The sequence below is a fragment of the Erithacus rubecula genome (assembly GCF_903797595.1).
Source record: "Erithacus rubecula genome assembly, chromosome: 6".
NCBI lineage: Eukaryota > Metazoa > Chordata > Aves > Passeriformes > Muscicapidae > Erithacus > Erithacus rubecula.
The window spans coordinates 11,496,846-11,514,295 of NC_136688.1; the positions used below are offsets into that span (position 1 = coordinate 11,496,846).

Below are 17,450 nucleotides of genomic sequence, written 5' to 3' on the forward strand. Positions count from 1 at the left end.
CTTTAAATTTCATACACTGAGGTTTCTGTTTGTTAAAACAATCTAAAGAACATCATCTTGTGACTTTACATTGGGTAAATTGTTACAGTGTTACAGTGTGGGGTGTAACTTCTCCCTCTAACAGATGTTTGGAGTGTTGTGACATTATTTTCTTGTTGTTTAGACTTTGAAACAAGACAGTATGGTGGAGTCCATGCAGCTGGACCTGGACCAGACAAATGAAGAGCTTGACAAGTTGAATTCAAGCCATTTGGAGGAGAGGTCTCAACTCATTCAGGATCTGCAGAAATGTGAAAGAGAAATTGATAATCTGAAAGAAACACTGGCAGAAAAAGACAAGGAGATTTCTGTCCTGTCTCTGAACATGACAGAGTATTCAGAGCAGCTTATGATCCTGAAACATCAAGTGCAATGCAAAGAGGAGGAGGTGCAAGGTTTGGAAGAGGCTTTATCAAAGTCTAAAAGGGAAATGCATTTGTTGAAGGAAGTACAGACAGCTGATGTGAGAGATGCCAGTATGAAGATCTCTGTGCTTTCTGAGCAGAGTGACAGCATGAGAATGGAACTGGAGAGAGTTAGAGCTGAGAATGAAGCTAAAACCAAAGAAAACGAGGAATTAATCAGGCAGAGCACTGAAAATAGCATGACAATTAAGGATCTCTGCTCTGAAATCAAGGCCAACAACGTCGCATACCATAACAAGCTCGCAGAGTGCGAGTCACAAATTACTCTGCTGAAAGAGCAAATTACTAAATCATCTGAAAAGCTGCAAGAAACAGAGGATAAACAAAGAAAAGAAACAGAATATTTGAAATCTCAGCTTGAGGAAAGCAATGAGCTGAAGGAAAAATGGAACAGTGTGCTTAAAGAAGAAGAGAGCAAAGCACAGACATTGGAAAATGAGTTAAAGTCAATTAAAGATTCATACAACAAACTGGTTTTGGAAGACACTAAAAAAGATGAGGAATTGGCTGAGTTATCCAGAAGGCTCACAGAACATACTGATCGTGAGGAAAGAGCTAAAAAAGAGTTGCAAGAGAAACAAGAGCTCATTATTTCATTAGAGCAGAGACTTGGGGCTTTGGAGAAGCAGAATGAAGAGACTAAACTTAAATTAACTGGGGATCTGAAAGCCAAAGAGACATGTTGCAAAGAACTTAATGACCAATTAAATGAAATGCATAAACAAATTAAAAGACAGGAGATAGAGACACAGGAGAAAGCTTCAGCTAATAACCAATTGCAGGCAGATCTTGAAGGGAAACAAGAAAAAATGGCAGAGCAAATAAAAGCAAATGAAAATCTGAAAAAGAGGATAGGTACAATGGAAAAAGAGAAGGAGCAGCTAATCAGAGAAAATGAGAATTTGTCTAAACTCCTAGATGTAAAAGAGTGTGAGTTGTTAAAGAAAACACAGGCTGTGGCAGAACTGGAGAATAAGTTATCTGTTAGCACTGCTGAGTATGAAAAAACTCTTTCAGTACTAAATTCTGATAAAAACACACTTGCAAAAGAGATTGAACAACTGTCAGTAGTTGCCAAGCAAAAGGAAAGTTCAGTTGCAGAACAGCTGAGGGAGAAAACAAAGGAATGTAATGTGCTGGCTGAGCAGTTGTCTGAAAGCAAGGAACAGACCCAACAGTTGCATGAACAAGTGCAATCACTGCTCATTGAGCTGAAGGAGATTAAAGATGAAGAAATAAAGAAAGAAGAAATGTTAAATAATAAATTATCTGAATGCAGTAGTCTAATCCAAGAGCTCAGCCATAGCAAGGAAAATAATTTACTCCTGCAGGAAAAAATTCAAAGCATAACTTTGGATTTTGAAACTGCAAACAGGTCTCTAGAAGAGAAAAATCTTCAAAATGATGCATTACGGAAGGAAATGGAAGAGAGTAAGCTTTGTGTTGTAGAATTGCAGGATGAAATAAAAAATCTTAAAGATGAAAAAACTAAATTGACACAGTTGGTAGAGGAAAGAGACCTAGCTGTGGAAAGTCAGGGTACAGAACTTGAGAAGTTTCAGAGGCAAATTTTTGAAAAAATGGAAGAAAATACAGTGTTAAATAATCAGCTACAGTTATTAAGCAAAGAAGTGGATGTGCTTAGGCATGAAAAGGAGGACTTCTCAAGCTTACTGAGTGAGAGGTCACATGAATGTAAATGTCTCCAGTCTGAAATTGCTTCAGCAAGGCACCAGGCACAAACAGCAGCTCTGGAAAATGAAAAATTGAAAGCAGACATAGAGACAGTTAATGTTACAGTAATAAAAAAGTCAGAGGAAATAGCTGCTTTAACTTCACACCTATCCCATCAAAGTCATAATATTTTAGATTTGAAGGACCAAATTGACAGCCTATTGATGGAGAAAGAAAACTTAAAAATTGCCTTTGAGGAAAAAGAAACACTCCTTTCTGAAAAGGAGGCTTTGATTCAGGAAGTAAAAGATAAAGTGGCAGGAGAAGAGCAATACGTGGAATTGATTGCAGATCTGCGTTGCCAAATACAAGCCCTGAACTTTGAAACCAATGAGCTCAGACATGCAATGCAGGAAAAAGAAGATGAATTTAAAAGGCAAACCCAAGAACTTAAGTTATTAAAAGATAAATCTGAAGAGTCTGATGTACTTAGGGTTCAACTGTCTGAGAATATGGAAGTTATTTCTGACCTTCAAAGTCAACTTAAAAATATGACAAACCAATTGTCCCAGTTGAATAATTCAATTGTACAGAAAGATGCATCTTTAAAACAAAAGGTAGATGAATGCATCAGTTTAAAAGCACAGCTTTCTGAGGTACAGGATTCTTGTGTTGTGCAGGAGAAACAGTTACAGCTTTTAGCCTCTGAAGCAGAACAGTTAAAAGTACTTGTTTCAGAAAAAGAATCAACCATCAACAGTATTTTGATATTCAATGAGAATTTAAAGATGCAGCTTCAAGAGAAAGAGACTGAGTTTGGCGTCTTAAAGAAACAGATGGGGAAGCTGCAGGAAATGAAAGAGAATTTCCAAAAAGAAATAGAGCATCAGAAGAATGTAATAATTGAGAGGGACCAGTCTTTATCAGAGAAGGAATCATCTCTTATGGAAAACAAAAGTCTCCTCAAAACTCTGGAGGAAAAAGCAAGGAAAGATGAAGAGAAGACACATTTAATTTCTCAGCTCCAAAGTCAGGTCCATGAACTAACACAAGAACTACAAAACTCTAAAGAGCTAGTCCGTGAGAAAGAAAATGCCTTTTTATCTCTTCAGGAGAAAATTGACGCACAGTACGAGCTGAGAACTGAGTTGCACGTGGCTCTTGGGCAGAAAGAAGAAGTTATTGCTGGGCTGCTTAATTCCTTAAAGGAGAAAGATGTCAGCGTACAGTTGGCAGAGAGCAGTGTTAATGCTCTTTCTAGTGAGATTGACATTCTGAGATCCAAATTAGAAGAAAGTGGAACAGCCATGATGAACCTGACTGAGGAATTTCAGGAAAAGAATGAGAAGCTTGATAATCATCAGAAAAAAATTGATTCTTTGACTGTTGAACTTGACTGTCTTAAAAATGAGCACCAAAAAGCACTAGTCCAAATAAATAGCCAGGAACAAGAACTACAGCAGAAAGACTTGGCTGTGGAGTCTCTGCGTGTAACGTGCACTGAACAGGCAGAGAAATTGGAATGTTTGAAGTTGGAGTTGAAAAACATAAATTCCAAATCATCTCAAGACTGCCATGACAACGCACTTTTAATAAACAATCTGCAGTGTCAGGTGGAGTCTTTAGAGAAAGAAAAATCCCTGTTGCAAGATGATGTTGGTAAACTGATGGCTGAAAACACTCAACTTGCTGCATCTCAGACTGATTTACAAAAGAAATTGGAAGAGCTCTGGGAAATCCATGAAAAACTAGAAACCAGTGAGAATCATGCAAGGATGCAGATAGATGCTGTCAAACTGCAGATGAAGACTGAAAAAGAGAAGTTACAGATGCAGGTTAGTGTGAAGGGTGAAGAATTTTCTAAACTAGAATTTAAGTGTCAAACTCTAGAACAAAGTCTGCTTGAGTTGGAAAACAAATGGGTGACAGAACTTGATAGGGCAAATTCACAAAATAATGATCTTGCTGAGCAATTGAGCAGTTTAGAAAGTGAAGTGAAATCAAAAGATAGCAAAATCCAGTCCTTGCAGCAAGAGCTGGATCTTATAAAAGAGAATATAGCTCAGACCTTATCTCCATTACTTAGTAGTAGGCTTTTATGGAAAGAAAAGACACAAATTTCAGATTCTGAACTGCAGCCAACCGATTGTAAAACTCAGTTGGAAAAATTCTCCACTCTGGTAGCTGCTATTCTGAGCAAAGAAACAGAAGGAGAACGTTTGCAACTGGCACTTTTAGAAAAACAGAAAGAAATAGATACTATGAAAGATGAATTAAGAAGTATGGAGTCACTTGAGAAGCAGAAGGAGGAGCTGCAGAGTGACATGGAAAAGATGAAGGGCAAATACACATCTGAAATGGAATGTCTGTCAAAAGAAATGGTGTCACTGAAGGAAACATCAGGCAAACAAGAGTGTCTCCTGAAAAAAAGGGAGGAGTCTTTGGCAGAAATAAATGAGCAGGTGAAATTTCTTCAAGACGAGATGAATAAATCAGAAGAAATGGTGAGAACTAGTCAAGAAAAGCTGCAGGCTGAAGGCAAAAAAGTAGAAAGTCTCCTTGAAGAAATGAGGGAAAAAGATCACCTCATCAAAAACTTAACTTCCCAGGTCAATCAGCAGAAGGATTTAATTTCTGGTCTAAGTCAGCAAATAAAAGAAAAAGACTCATCTGTTACCCAGATCATGGAGTCATTGTCTAATGAAATGCTGAATTTTTCTGAAGAGAGGAGTACATTAAATGCCAAACTGCAAGACCTTGAATCTGTTCATAACAGTTCAGTGGCAGAGCTAAACCGAGTATTGCAGGAGCTTGGGGACTGTAAAAAAGAATTGGAACAAAACCAGATTATGTTAAGCAGTAGAGAAACTGAGTTTAAAGATTTAGTGAATGAAAAAGAGGAGATGAAGTGTAATCTTGAGAAAATGGGCAAGGAAAAAGAGAATCTGAAAAAGAAGCTTCAAGCGGCATTGATAGTAAGAAGAGATCTAATGCAAAAAGTTGGGAAATTAGAAAAGAGTGGACAGGAAGAAATAGAAAAAGAGCAGAAAAAAGCAGAGGAGCTATTGAAGCAAGTTAATGAGTTAACAGACAAACTGAAACTAATTGAAGGACAAAATAATGATTTGGAGTCTCACCTTGGCACTTTGAAACAACAACTTGCAGAAAAAGATGCCAAGATAAGTGATCTGACCAAAACCTTATCTTCAAGAGCATCCTATTTAGAGGAACTTCAGCACAATATCACAGAACTGAATGATGTCATAGCTGAAAAACAAAATGTTTGTGAGCAAAACCTAAAATCTTTAGGGGAGAAGGATAGTATGCTTGCTCATCTGCAGTCTGTGCTTGATGAAAGAGCAAGAGCATATCAAGAGGAGCATTCTCAGTTGCTCTTGACTCTTGAAGAGGTAAAGTCTGAGCTTAAAAAGAAGGAAGAATTGTTGAAAAATTCCAGTTTAGAAGAGCTTGGTTCGAGTGCTAGAGACAGGAATGAGTGTCTGAATCCCAACAGTGACGTTAATGCCATGAATCAATTACAAAAAGAAAAAGAAGCCTTACAGAGGGAGCTTTTGGTCATGAAAGAAGATATGAAAAAATTCCAGCAAGAAAGGGAAGAGCACGTGAAACTGGCAGCAGATTTTGATGAACAAAAAGCCCACCTTGAGCAGCTTAGGCAAGAGTATAAGGCACTCTGGGAAGTTCTCCAAACAGAATGTAAAGAGCTGGGCTTTAACCAGTTAGAAGGGATGGAACTGATTCCACCCAAGGTACTGCTGGGAGGAGAACAAGCTGACCCAAGGAATTTGGAATCACACAAACCAAGAAACAAGGTTCAGGTTGCATCCTTGAAAGAGTCAGAAAACATGATGATTTCAGTTCCAAGTGAAGACATCAAGCTGAAAGAACTAAGAAGTGATTATGCAAAACTTCAGGAGGAAGCAGAGTTGTTAAGGAAAGAGCTGAGAAAAATATTGGTTGAATTTGGTGATGATAATGAAGAAATAATTAGTTTAAAGTCTTTGAGACAGGAGGAGCAATGTCAGAGCAGCTTGTTGGAGGACATAAAGCATCTACAGAAAAAGCTGAAAGCATATCAGACTGAAATTGTAGAGCTCAAGGCAGTGCTTGAACATGTGAATAATGAGAAAAAAGCACTTCTTAAAAAAAGTGAAGAGGATTACAGGATGAGCCAGCAGGAACTGCAGCAGTCAAGAATTGAAGCTAAGCAGGAGGTTGCAGGAAAGAATGAGGAAATAGAAGCACTGAGATGTTCACTTACGGATTTAAAAGAGAAACTTGGTCTGGAAAAAGATTTACTAAACAAAGCTGTAAAGGAAGGCCAGGAAGAAGCCCACCATTGCAAAACAGCATTTGAGGACATGAAGAGTGAAAAAGAGAAACTTCTCAGCTCTTTGGAAAAGTCCAATTTGGAAATAATTAAGATGAAAAAGGATGTAGAACGTTTCAGTGAAGAAAATAAAAATCTTGTAGCAGAGCTGTGTATGCTGCGTGAGAAGGCTGAGATGAGTAAACCTGTGGTGTTGGGTAAAGAACTTAAGGAAGAAAATGGGGCTGAAAAGAAATTGGGAGAGGTTGGTTCAGAAAGTAATTGCCTTCAAGTGAATTTGGAAGGAAAAGTTACTGCTTTTCAACTATCAGAGACTGATTACTCTGGGAAAGTTAAACTGAGAGAAGCAACAGAATGTGAAACCCAGGAACAAATGCAAACGATGGAAGAGCCACTGGCAAAATCTGCAAATTTAAATAATTCCAAAGCCCAAGAGCAAAGAGCTGTAACAGAAGAGAGATCCAGAGAGCGCCTCCAAAGGAAATTGCAGGCAGCTTTAATATCACGTAAAGAAGCCCTGAGAGAAAATAAATGTCTAAAGGAGCAGATTGATCAGCTGATGTTGGAAAAAGAAGAACTGGTGAACAAGACAGGAATGCTGGAGCACTTACTAGAGCTTGGCAGAGAAAAGGAGAAGTCAAGTGCTGTGGCTTCATTGTCTGGAGAGGAGAGCCTTGCTTTGGAAAATGCGAGGCTGCTGACCGAAAATGAAAACCTCACTGCAGCATGTGAAAGTCTGAAATCCACCATGGAGTCCATAGTTCAGGAAAAAGAGGCCTTTTCTTTCCAATTAAATACCTTAAAAGATTCTCAGACAGTTGAATTGACAGGATGGAAGGCTAAACATAGTGAATTAAAGCAGGAATATGAATCACTTCTTCAGGCATATGAGAATATCAGTAGTAAAGTGGCAGATATGAGGCAAGTCATTGATCTCAGTAGGAAAGAGAAACAAGAGGCTGTTCAAAGACTCAGGGAAGGACAGTCTGAAAAGGAGGCTCTGCAGAAGCATTTACAAAATCTGCTTGATGAAAATGAGGTTATTAAGAACCAACTGAAACAACTCGGTGAATCCAAGAAAATGGAGGTTGAGGAGTTGCAGAGCAAAGCAGAAAGGCAGATCCATGAGCAGGGGGCCAGGATGCAGGAACACCAGGATCATCTGTGTGAGCTCACTGAGCAGAACCATCAGCTGATGGAGGAGAACGAGCAGTTGAAACAAACCTCCGAAAATCTAAAACAGACTTTAGAGAAAATTCAGAATGAAAATGATGTCCTTCATAATAACATCACTGTAACTCAAGCAGCCTTGGAAGAGCTGCAGGTTCAAATGGAAGTGTACCAAAATGATACACAATCCAAAATCAATGATGCATTATGTGAGAATGAATCACTGTTAAAGGACATTAATGTGTTAAAGGATAAACTCTGTGAAAAAGAACAAGCTGTGCTTGTCCTAGAACAAGAAAGAAAGTTAATTTCAGAAAAAGCTCAAGAAACTGAGAAATCTTTGCTCCACAAAACTCATTGTCTAACAAAGCTGGACATGGAATGTAAAAGTCTAACACAAGAAATTGTTAGTCTAAATGAAAAAGTTAAGATTTTGAAGGATGACAAGTGTTTGTTACAGGAAGAATTAGAAAATGTACAAGAAAGTTCTTACAAAGTAAAGAATGAGAGAGAATTTCTTGAGACAGAATTGCTTAATCACGTTAAAAAAGTTGATCATCTTACTGATAGGATGAAATCTGCCCACGTACAGAATAACTTGCTGTTACAGCAGCTGGAAGAGTTAAAGGCAGAAAAATCTAATGTGGTTAGAGAAAAGGAAGAGCAGCAGCTCCATCTTGTAAAGATGTTTGAGGAGAAGGTGAAAAGTGCTCAGAGGGATAATAATGGGACTAAAAACAAAACAAAAGAATTGCAGGAACTCTTAAAGGAGAAACAGCAGGAGATCAACCAATTGCAAAAGGATTCTATAAAGTTCCAGGAGCTGATCCTGGATTTGGAAAGATCTGTGAAATTGTCACAGTCAAAAAATGAAAAGTTCGAAAAGGACTTAAGTAATGCATCAGAAAAGCTGTCAGAATCAAATGATGAAATACTTCATCTCAAGGGAAAGCTTTCTGCACAGATGAACCTGTTGGATCAGTCAAAGAGGGAAGTGGACAGGCTTAAAGAAGAGAATCTAAACTGGAGGAAAGAACTTCAGAAAAAGGGAGATGAACTGCAGCTTCAAAAGAGAGGATATGACACAGAATTGGAGTTTCATCTCCAGCAGCTGAAATTGCTTCACAAGAGTGAAATTTCGGACCTGGAGGAAAGACATGGTGCGCTTGAGAGAGAAAAGGATCGGGTGATGAGTGAGGTTCAGGGTTTGCAGGAGGAAGTCAGCATGAAGGACTCTCAGAACAAGCAGCTGCAGACAGAGCTGAATGCAGCTCTGGCACGACTGGCTGCTTTCACAAAGTGCATGACCTCCCTTCAGGATGACAGGGACAGGGTCATCACCGAGATGAAAAGCTGGGAAATGCAGTTCAAAGAGGCCATCCAAAACAAGGAGAAGCAGCTGGAAGACAGTAACAAAAGAATAGTGGCCTTGCAAGATGAATTGAAAGATAAAATTACTCAGATTCAAGAACTAAATATCAAATATTCTGTGGTAGAGGAAACAAAGGATGAATTGTACTTGAGGCAAAAATCTGTTGATATGCAGCGCTATGAAGAGCTCTGTAGGATCAAGGAAGAAAATGCCTTCTTTTTTAACAGACAGCAAGAACTGGAGAGTGTCCTTCAGTCCAAAGAAGCAGCTTTGCAAGCACTCCTGAAAGAAAATAATTCTCTTAATCATCTCATAGAGAATAGTAATAGTGCAGGAAGAGAGATAAAAGCTCTGGAAAGTAATTTTACAAGACAGGAGCAAGAATTGCAAGAGCTTCTAGTGGAGAAAGAAAAAATGAATGCTGAATTGCAAAAGCAGATGACCATTTCTGAGCAAATGAAGATCATGTTAAATAATAAAGACAAAGAAATTTCCTTACTTATATCTTCAAAAGGGGATGAAATTTCAGATTATCTGATTCAGGTACAGACTCAACATAGGAATCAGATCAAAGAGTATGAACTTCAGGTAAGGTCTTTGCAGATGGATAGACAGCAAGCTGAGGAGTCCTGTCAGAAGCTAGAAAACGAGCTGAGGAATCTCCAGGTAAAAGCAGAAAAAGCAGGTCAGGATAAGGCTGTAATTGCCAGTGAAATAGATGCCTTTAAAAAATCCATGTCATCTCTCCAGAATGACCGGGATGATCTTTTTACCAGATACAAGGAGCTGGAACTTCTTCACCAGGATGTCTTAAACCAGAGGGACAGTCTTCTAGTTGGTAGTGCAAGTGAGACTAATGCTTTGAAACAGGAGTTAAGGGTCCTCCTCAATAGGATAGATGATCTGCATTCTGAAAATGCAATGCTGAGTGCACAACTGATAAAATACAGGGAAGATCTTAACCAGGTTTTATCTCTGAAAGACCATCAGCTGAAGGACTTACTTAAGCAGAAATTGGAATGTATTAAAAGTCTTGAGCATGAAAAATACGATCTTCAGAAACAAATAAAAGAGATGCAGCTTTCCAGTGAACAGCAGAAGGGGACTGCTGCGGCTTTGGACCATGAGAATAAAAAACTGGCATCTAAAGTAAAGGATTTAGAATCTCTAATCGTATCACTAAACAAAGAGAAACTTATTTCTGAATCTGGAGACAAGCTGCTAAGTAGTGAGAGTATTCAGAAAAAAGAATTCAATGAGCAGCATGGAGGAAAGCTTCAGAAAAAGACTCAGGAACTCCAGAAATCCAGAGGCAGAAATGCAGATGAGGAATGCAGTGGGACTCTTTTGAGTCTTGAGGATCGAGATAAACCTGATTCTTCTGCAGAGAAGATGCTGCTCGAAGTTCAGTCTCAAAACAGTGAGTTGAGATCCCAAAACGAGGCCTTTGGAAAAGCAATGACTGCTCTGCAGAACGACAGAGATCGGATCATAGAGGACTTTAAAGTTCTTCAGAGCAAATACACCTCTGATCTCAAGACTGAAAGGAAAAAAGGAGATGAACTTGCAGCTGAATTGCAGGGCTTTAAATGCTGTCTCATGACTATCCTCAAAGAAAACTCTCTTCTGCATGGGGCTGTCCCTGATGCTGCAGATCAGGTTACCCTTGCTCAGGTGGTTGATGACATTGGAAGTGTCTGTAGGACTTTAGTGAGTCGGGAGCTGGAGGTGAGCAGGCTCTCAGCTGAGTGTGGGAATTACGCCCAGCAGATTGAAGCGTTTGCCAAGGCTATGGCCAGTCTCCAGGATGACCGAGACAAATTGCTGCAGGAGCTCAGCCATCAGAAGGTAACTTCTGAAGCCAAGCAGGGCACGGCTTTGTTTCCTACTGATTGCAGCAGCAGCAATGAGAGAAATTATTTTGAAAGTAGTTTTGATGTGCCTCAGAACAATGGGGAAATTTTGGTAAGTTGTAATTAGCCACATGGCTCTGTAATTTTATTCTTTGTGCAGAGAATGATCAGAGACATGATGGATTCTGGAGTTTAACTTCGTAGATTGTGTGAGTGCTGAGATAGCACTGTGTGCCTAGAGGAGGTGTTTTACAATTTTAGGAGTTAAGGTAATTGCCCTGTTAAACAAAGCAAATGGGGAAAACCTTAGTCTGTAATTAGAATTTTACCACTAATCAAACTTCACCCATCTAGTTTTCATTCCAGTTCACTAATGATGTTTATTAAACCTAGGCTAAAGAAGGAGCCAGTCTTGCAGCTCTTGAAATATCCAAGCTAAAGACCAAGGTTGATGATTTGGAGAGGGCTTTGAATCAGACAAAAGCCTTCCAGGCAGAAACCGAGAGAGAGATCACATCATACCAGAATGAGCTGGCTGGATTAAGGTATAACAGTACAGTTTTATCCTCTTCATTGATTTGTGTGGAATACATAATCACTTAATATCTGATGTTTTATATTCAGAATGGAAAAAAACCTCCTCCTCTCCGAGTCCCAGGCACTGAGGAATCAGTGTCAGATCACAGTGGCTGAGAAAGACCAGCAGATTGCTGAGCTCCAGAGGATGCAGCAAGACATGATTGGGAAGAGGACACTCCCGACTGGCAGCAGTTATCCAGTCAAGGTAAAGAAATGGAATGTAAAGAGGAAGGTAGCAGTTTATTGTCTGAAATTTGCAGCCTGCTTCTCAAAAGAGCGGCCTATAGTAATCCCGTAAGTTACTGTCTTAAGTCAGTTAAATCCAGAATGTAAAAGGAAGAAGTTGAAAAAAAATTAAATGGGTTTATTTCTTTCAGATTTATTATGGCTGTAACCCATTTGCAGGGACAGGCTTTTTAAGAGGATCAAAAAAGAGCTTGGTGGTTTACATGGACAGCAGGTTTCAGAGTTTGTATAGCTGATGCGGAGAGGTTTTAAACACCTAATGAAGTTCATTCTTCAGAGACTAAATCCATGTCTAGTTCCTGCAGATTGGACTAGGGCCTGACTGGGGGAGAAAGGGGAATGGAAGTGTTCTTGTCCTTCCCCTGAAGCACCTAGAGCTGGCTTCTGCCAGGAAGAATTCCTGGATTTAGAAAGGCAGCTACTGATGCCCAGGCTGGTAAATGCTGTTTTGTTGACTCTCATGAAAGATTTAAGGAAAGTACTATTTTCGAATAATATTCTTACTTACCTTTTTTGTGCCAAAGGAAGGAAATTTTAATTTCATTAAAATTAGCATTTTAGTTGCCGAAGTTTTTATGCTGTTCATTTTCTGTGATTATAATAATGAATAAGAGCTACTGACCAGTAATGTCTGTGGGTATTGGAGTGTTTTATGTGGTAAAAACCTTTTATTTCATGGTTGTATGGGTGAACAGATTCAATAAAGCATTAGAGATAGCATATATCCCTCCTTTATTGGAAATTAATATCAAAATGTTGAGCTGCCTGAGATAAAGAAGGCCAAAATTGTAAATTGGTAATAAATGTTTTTTCAAAGTGGATTATTTTGGATTTAAGTTCATATTTACTGGACAGCTGTCTTAGAAATCTTGAATACAATACTTTATTAGCTTGAAAATAATTTTTGAAAGGTGTTTTATGTTAATCCTTAGCTATTTCCCCCCTCTTTTTCTGTGCTTCATATTATGTGCAAATTAAAAATTAGGTTAGGTTGCTTTTTGTGGTAACTTTTTTTTTGTTATTTTTTAGTGCAAGTATTAACACTATATATATATTCTAAAAAATTTGTATTTAAAGTGTGTTTCAAATGTAGTATTAAGTTGTGAGAAGGAAATAATCTTGTGAAAAGGGAATTCTGTAGGGAATATTTAATGTTGGGGTTGTGGATTATTTAGAGAGCTTCTGTACCGTTTATCCTGAATGTCCTGATATCTTAAAGGCTTTGGAAACTGCCTCCCTTGCTGGAAGTGCAGATGGAGCTGAGGAAATCAAACGTGTCCTGGCTGAGAAGAACCAGCTGCAGACTGAACTGCAACGCTGTCTCCAGGAGATGCAGCAGAAGGACCTGCACTTCCAGCAGATTAATTCCAAGGTACCTTGGAACAAAAGCTGTGATTCTGAAAAGCTCAAATGAATCAGGGATAGAGTGGTAGTGTCTTGCATAACTGAATGGTATTTTGCTTTGAATCGTAGATATTTTAGAAGAACTCAGCCTGGACATTCAATTAAATGTCAGTTCTGCCAGGCTTTCCTGACTTGATGCTTGTCTGAGAGGTTTATTTGACTGCATTCTGAAGACATTGATGAACCTCTGAGCTTCTACTCACAGTCAAATGTTTTTCATTATAGACAGAAACAGGTGTCTGTCTTAGGTAGAACAAGATTTCAGCTTCTGGTTTGGGTGTACTGATGGCAGGGGAAATCACTGCTCTGTTTTCATTATTTCGTCTGCTCATAAAGCATCTTAAATCCCAACTGAACTGTGACCTTGCCAGAAAGTGGATGCAATTTTGAAACAGCACATCTCAAATCTCCAGGGGTTTCCTGGGAGAGCTAATGTTAATGACTTCAATGTGAATTTCTCTCAGGTTGTGCAGTCAGCAGAAGAGAATGCTGTCCTGTCTGCCCAGCTGAAAACTCTTTCCCAGACTCTGAGGGACAACCAGCTTCATTACACTGATCTGCAAAATCGTTACTTAAGGCTGGAGAGGGAGTATCAGGCGATTCAAGTGGCATCTTTCCAAGGCTCAGTCCAGGTAAACAGATACATGGATAGGTTTTTAGGTTTCTTTAGGTTTCTTCCTTCTGCGCTTAATCTTTCCTGGTTTTCTTGCTAAAAATGAAGTAAAGTATTTTTTTTGTAGTGACCCAGTACATTTGCTGGCCCCTGACTGAAGATAATTGTCTTTATTGTTAAACTGGTCTAATTTGACTTTTCATTTAAGGAAGCTATTTTATGTGGGGTTTTTTTGTTTTAAAACATCTTTTTGAGTTGGTCTGCAGCTGGCAGAGATCCTTGGATGATCACTGCTCAGTGGATCAGGAAATTTAGTGATAATTTCACATGAGTTGTGGATCATTTTACAATGCTTGAATTATGTTTTCAGAAGTGAGATCTACATCACCAGTTCAGCATTTCAGTATCCTTTTCCAGCCCCTAATACACATCTGTAAGATTGTTATTCAGGGTTGGAACTTCATGATTTTTAAGGTCCCTTCCAACGCAGTCGTTTATGATTCATCATTATTCTTCTGTTTTTAAAAAGCTTTCCCGTACTGCCTTGGCTACTCATTAGCAATCATTAATAGAACATTCTGAAATAGCATATTGGGTACATACAGAAAACACTCCTTGACCTTCCATAAATGGAAATAAATCTGAACAAGAACTGTAAATTAAAAATAAATTAATAACTGCCTTGCTTCTGGAATTGTGGATACATTTCTTTCCCATCAGACGTTGTTGAGAAATGGAACTGAAAACATAAGTGGCACGAAGAATTATCTCTTCCAGTGTTTTGTGATGCTTATGGCTTCTGTAATTGAAATAAAGTCTTTTGGCAAGTAGAAAAAAGTTGCTTGTTTGGTTTTTTCCCTCCCCTTAATATTTTCTAGGATGAAACCAGAGCAGAAGTTCCCCCTGGAGCACCACAGGAGAGATCTGGGATTATTGTGGAGATAGACAATATGGAAATAAATGAGCTCAGGAAAAGGTCAGCATTTATTAGCAATATTATTTTCCTGACAGCTGTGTAGTGAGTGTGAAGGTAATGCTTTTCTATCTCTCTGAGGCATTTGTGTGGAGAAGGGGAAGGAGTGGATTTACAGTGGATTACATGAATCATAAGCCATATTCTTGAATTGTTATAATCTGGTAATACTTATGATTTGAATCTGTACATAAATGTACTGATTATGGGTGACTTTATCTCAACATTTAAGCTAAAGCATCTTATTATAATTAAGTCTATCACAAAAAGGAAGATTTCCTAATAAAAAAAGAACAATAATTCTTTGAGTCTGTAAAATATTGATTTCAGATTTTAATGTGTCCCAGGCTTGCAGAGACTGAGCAGCAGTATGAGTCAGTGCAGCAGGGTCTCTCCCAGCTCACAGAAACACTGGCAGAGGAGAGGAGGAGGAGAGAAGCTGCAGAAGAGGCTCTTGGACTCTCTGAGGAGAGAAGTAACAGGTAAAACACAGATTATTTGTTTGCCTTTTATTTTTAGTGAGATTTGTGAGAGGTTTTCCTGTGGGTCTTCTTTTTTTTTTTTTTTTTTTTTGAGATATTACTACTATTACTACTACTAGTAATGATAATAGTAATAATAAATAAGCCTGTGTGTGAGCCCACAGTGCCTGGAAGCAATGAAAATCCATGTGTTAAAAAGCTAAGTTAAACATTGGATCAAGAAAGTGTTATAGACTTTGGGATTTTTTTTCTTTATTTAATTTCATCTGTTAGGTTCAACAGTCAGTACTATTTCTTGTTTGCCAGGTTAGGAAAAAAATTTCCCACATTACAACTTTAGCAGAGCCACTGGTTAGATTGAAAATATCATTATGCACCTGCCTAAATAAGTGTTCCTCACTACCATCACTGAAAATCACTGTTCAGTCAGCTGGTGATGATGGGGATTAATTCTGAATAACTGAAACACCTTGAGAGTAGATTGTAAATAGAGACTGTAAAAGACCTGGCAGCATAAAGTGAATCAGCTTTTTGTAGGGAGCTTCTCTCAGTCATTTTAAGTAGGCAAAATAATGGTTTTTTGTGTCAATTCAGTAATTAAAAGAGGAGATAATTCAGCAGTGCATGTCTCTGCCTTGAATATTTCTCTAGATTTGAAGCAGGCAGTTACAGGTCTGTCCCCAGCGACTACACTGTCCAGATGGAAACTGAGGAGGAGAGGGAAGCCTTAATCATCAATCCCAGTGAACATGTTGTTGTGAGAAAGGTAAGGGATTGGAAGCCTTTAAAAAGCCTGAATTATCAGCTCCTTAAAAGTGGTGGAAAAAATCCTTCATTTCTTTCTGTTGGGACTGTGAGTCCAAGACCAGCAGCTGTGTAAACTGTGCCAGAAAACACACTGCATATGTCCAGGTTAAAAAATGTATGTAATCATATTTGTAATGCACATGTGGCCATTAAATAGACTGTGTCTGCATTTAATTATGCGTGCCCAAAATGCAGTATGCATATTTATATGTGTGGAGTTGCATAACACACAGCTTGGATTAATTCCTTTTCCCTCCCATTAATGCTGGGTTTGGGGCCTTTAAATCATTTCAGTGTTTGGGATCAGTTGTGTTTTGGGGTCAGTTGCTGTGTCAGTTGTGTTGTAGTGCCTGGGAAAGCCAGGCTACAGTGGGGCTGTTCCTGGTTTGTGTTCCTGATTCTTCCTGTGATAACTTTTGTCTGTTCCTCAGATGAAAGGAGGAGCCCTTTCCTTACGCCGCTGGCTGCGGGGACGAAGCCTTTACTGCTCCAAGCTGCTGACAGCCCGAGCCAAATCCCGCTATTTATTCCTCACCTACCTGGTCACACTGCACCTCCTTGTTCTCCTGTGCCTCTCTGGTGTGCTCTGAATCCACTGCATTCCCTCGGTGGCTCCTTTCCCTGTGGGCAGTGCCGTCCCAGCCCAGAGACTCCTTACATGCTGCTGTTCCGCTGTGCACTGGACACAGTCTACAAACCCCTGGGACACTACACAGAATCTTGAGCTTCTCCAGTGAAATTCCTGCATATCACACTTTCTCCAAAGTTGACTTGAATTGCTCTTTTACAGTGGGATATTATATTTGCTAAGGAGAAAATATTCCCCTCTGCCCTATAAGGAAACTGCTGCATACAAGTTATTTAATACTGTTTGTGGGTACATAATGGTTGATTACTACTGAATGGGTTGTAAATGATATCTTTTCTATACAAATTTTATTTTAAGAGTTAAAATATAAATTCTAAAGGAATATCAAGCTATTACTATATATAGGCTTCTTGATTATAACAAGGAGTTTTTTGGAGTGCAATAAAGGAAGAACTACTGAAATTTTGATTTTATTTGGTTGGTTGGGTGGGGTTTTTCTTTTTTTTTGGCTGAAAATAAAATAATTAAGGTTCTTTCTCATTCAGTTTGTAAAGAAATCAAGATACACAGATCAGTGTGTGGTAATGAGGTAAGCTGATTAAACATTCAGTAAAGATTCACAATTGAGGTGGCATAAATATCTCCAATTTCTTTTATTATTTTTGTAATTTTTTCTTTCTGTAACTTGTCAAATTTTTAAAATTTACTTGCACTTCTCTTCGTGGGGCTTAGTTATTGCCTGCCTTGGAGACAAAATGTTATTCAGCTGCAGAACACATAAAATTCAAGCTTCTAAAGACGCAACCTTACATATTTTGCATGTTTCAGCTTCAAGGTACAAATCAATAAATTCAGCTAAGAATCTTGAGGGAA

At 38.7% G+C, this 17,450-nt stretch overlaps 1 protein-coding gene across 7 annotated transcripts in view; it reads left to right on the forward strand.

Moving 5' to 3' along the window:
* LOC306803752 (uncharacterized protein) overlaps positions 1–17,039 on the forward strand; it is a 34,109-nt gene extending 17,070 nt beyond the window's left edge. For 6 of the 7 annotated variants that reach the window (XM_079309537.1, XM_079309541.1, XM_079309539.1 and 3 more), the window contains 9 exons: positions 164–10,879; positions 11,278–11,429; positions 11,509–11,668; positions 12,929–13,081; positions 13,578–13,745; positions 14,605–14,702; positions 15,047–15,181; positions 15,833–15,947; positions 16,420–17,039. In XM_079309537.1, the coding sequence (XP_079165663.1) occupies positions 164–10,879; positions 11,278–11,429; positions 11,509–11,668; positions 12,929–13,081; positions 13,578–13,745; positions 14,605–14,702; positions 15,047–15,181; positions 15,833–15,947; positions 16,420–16,578 (11,856 nt within the window). In that variant the 3' untranslated portion in view covers positions 16,579–17,039. The remainder of the gene's footprint in view (positions 1–163; positions 10,880–11,277; positions 11,430–11,508; positions 11,669–12,928; positions 13,082–13,577; positions 13,746–14,604; positions 14,703–15,046; positions 15,182–15,832; positions 15,948–16,419) is intronic. The other variant, XM_079309538.1, reaches the window with a different exon arrangement.
* Positions 17,040–17,450: the final 411 nt, after the last annotated feature.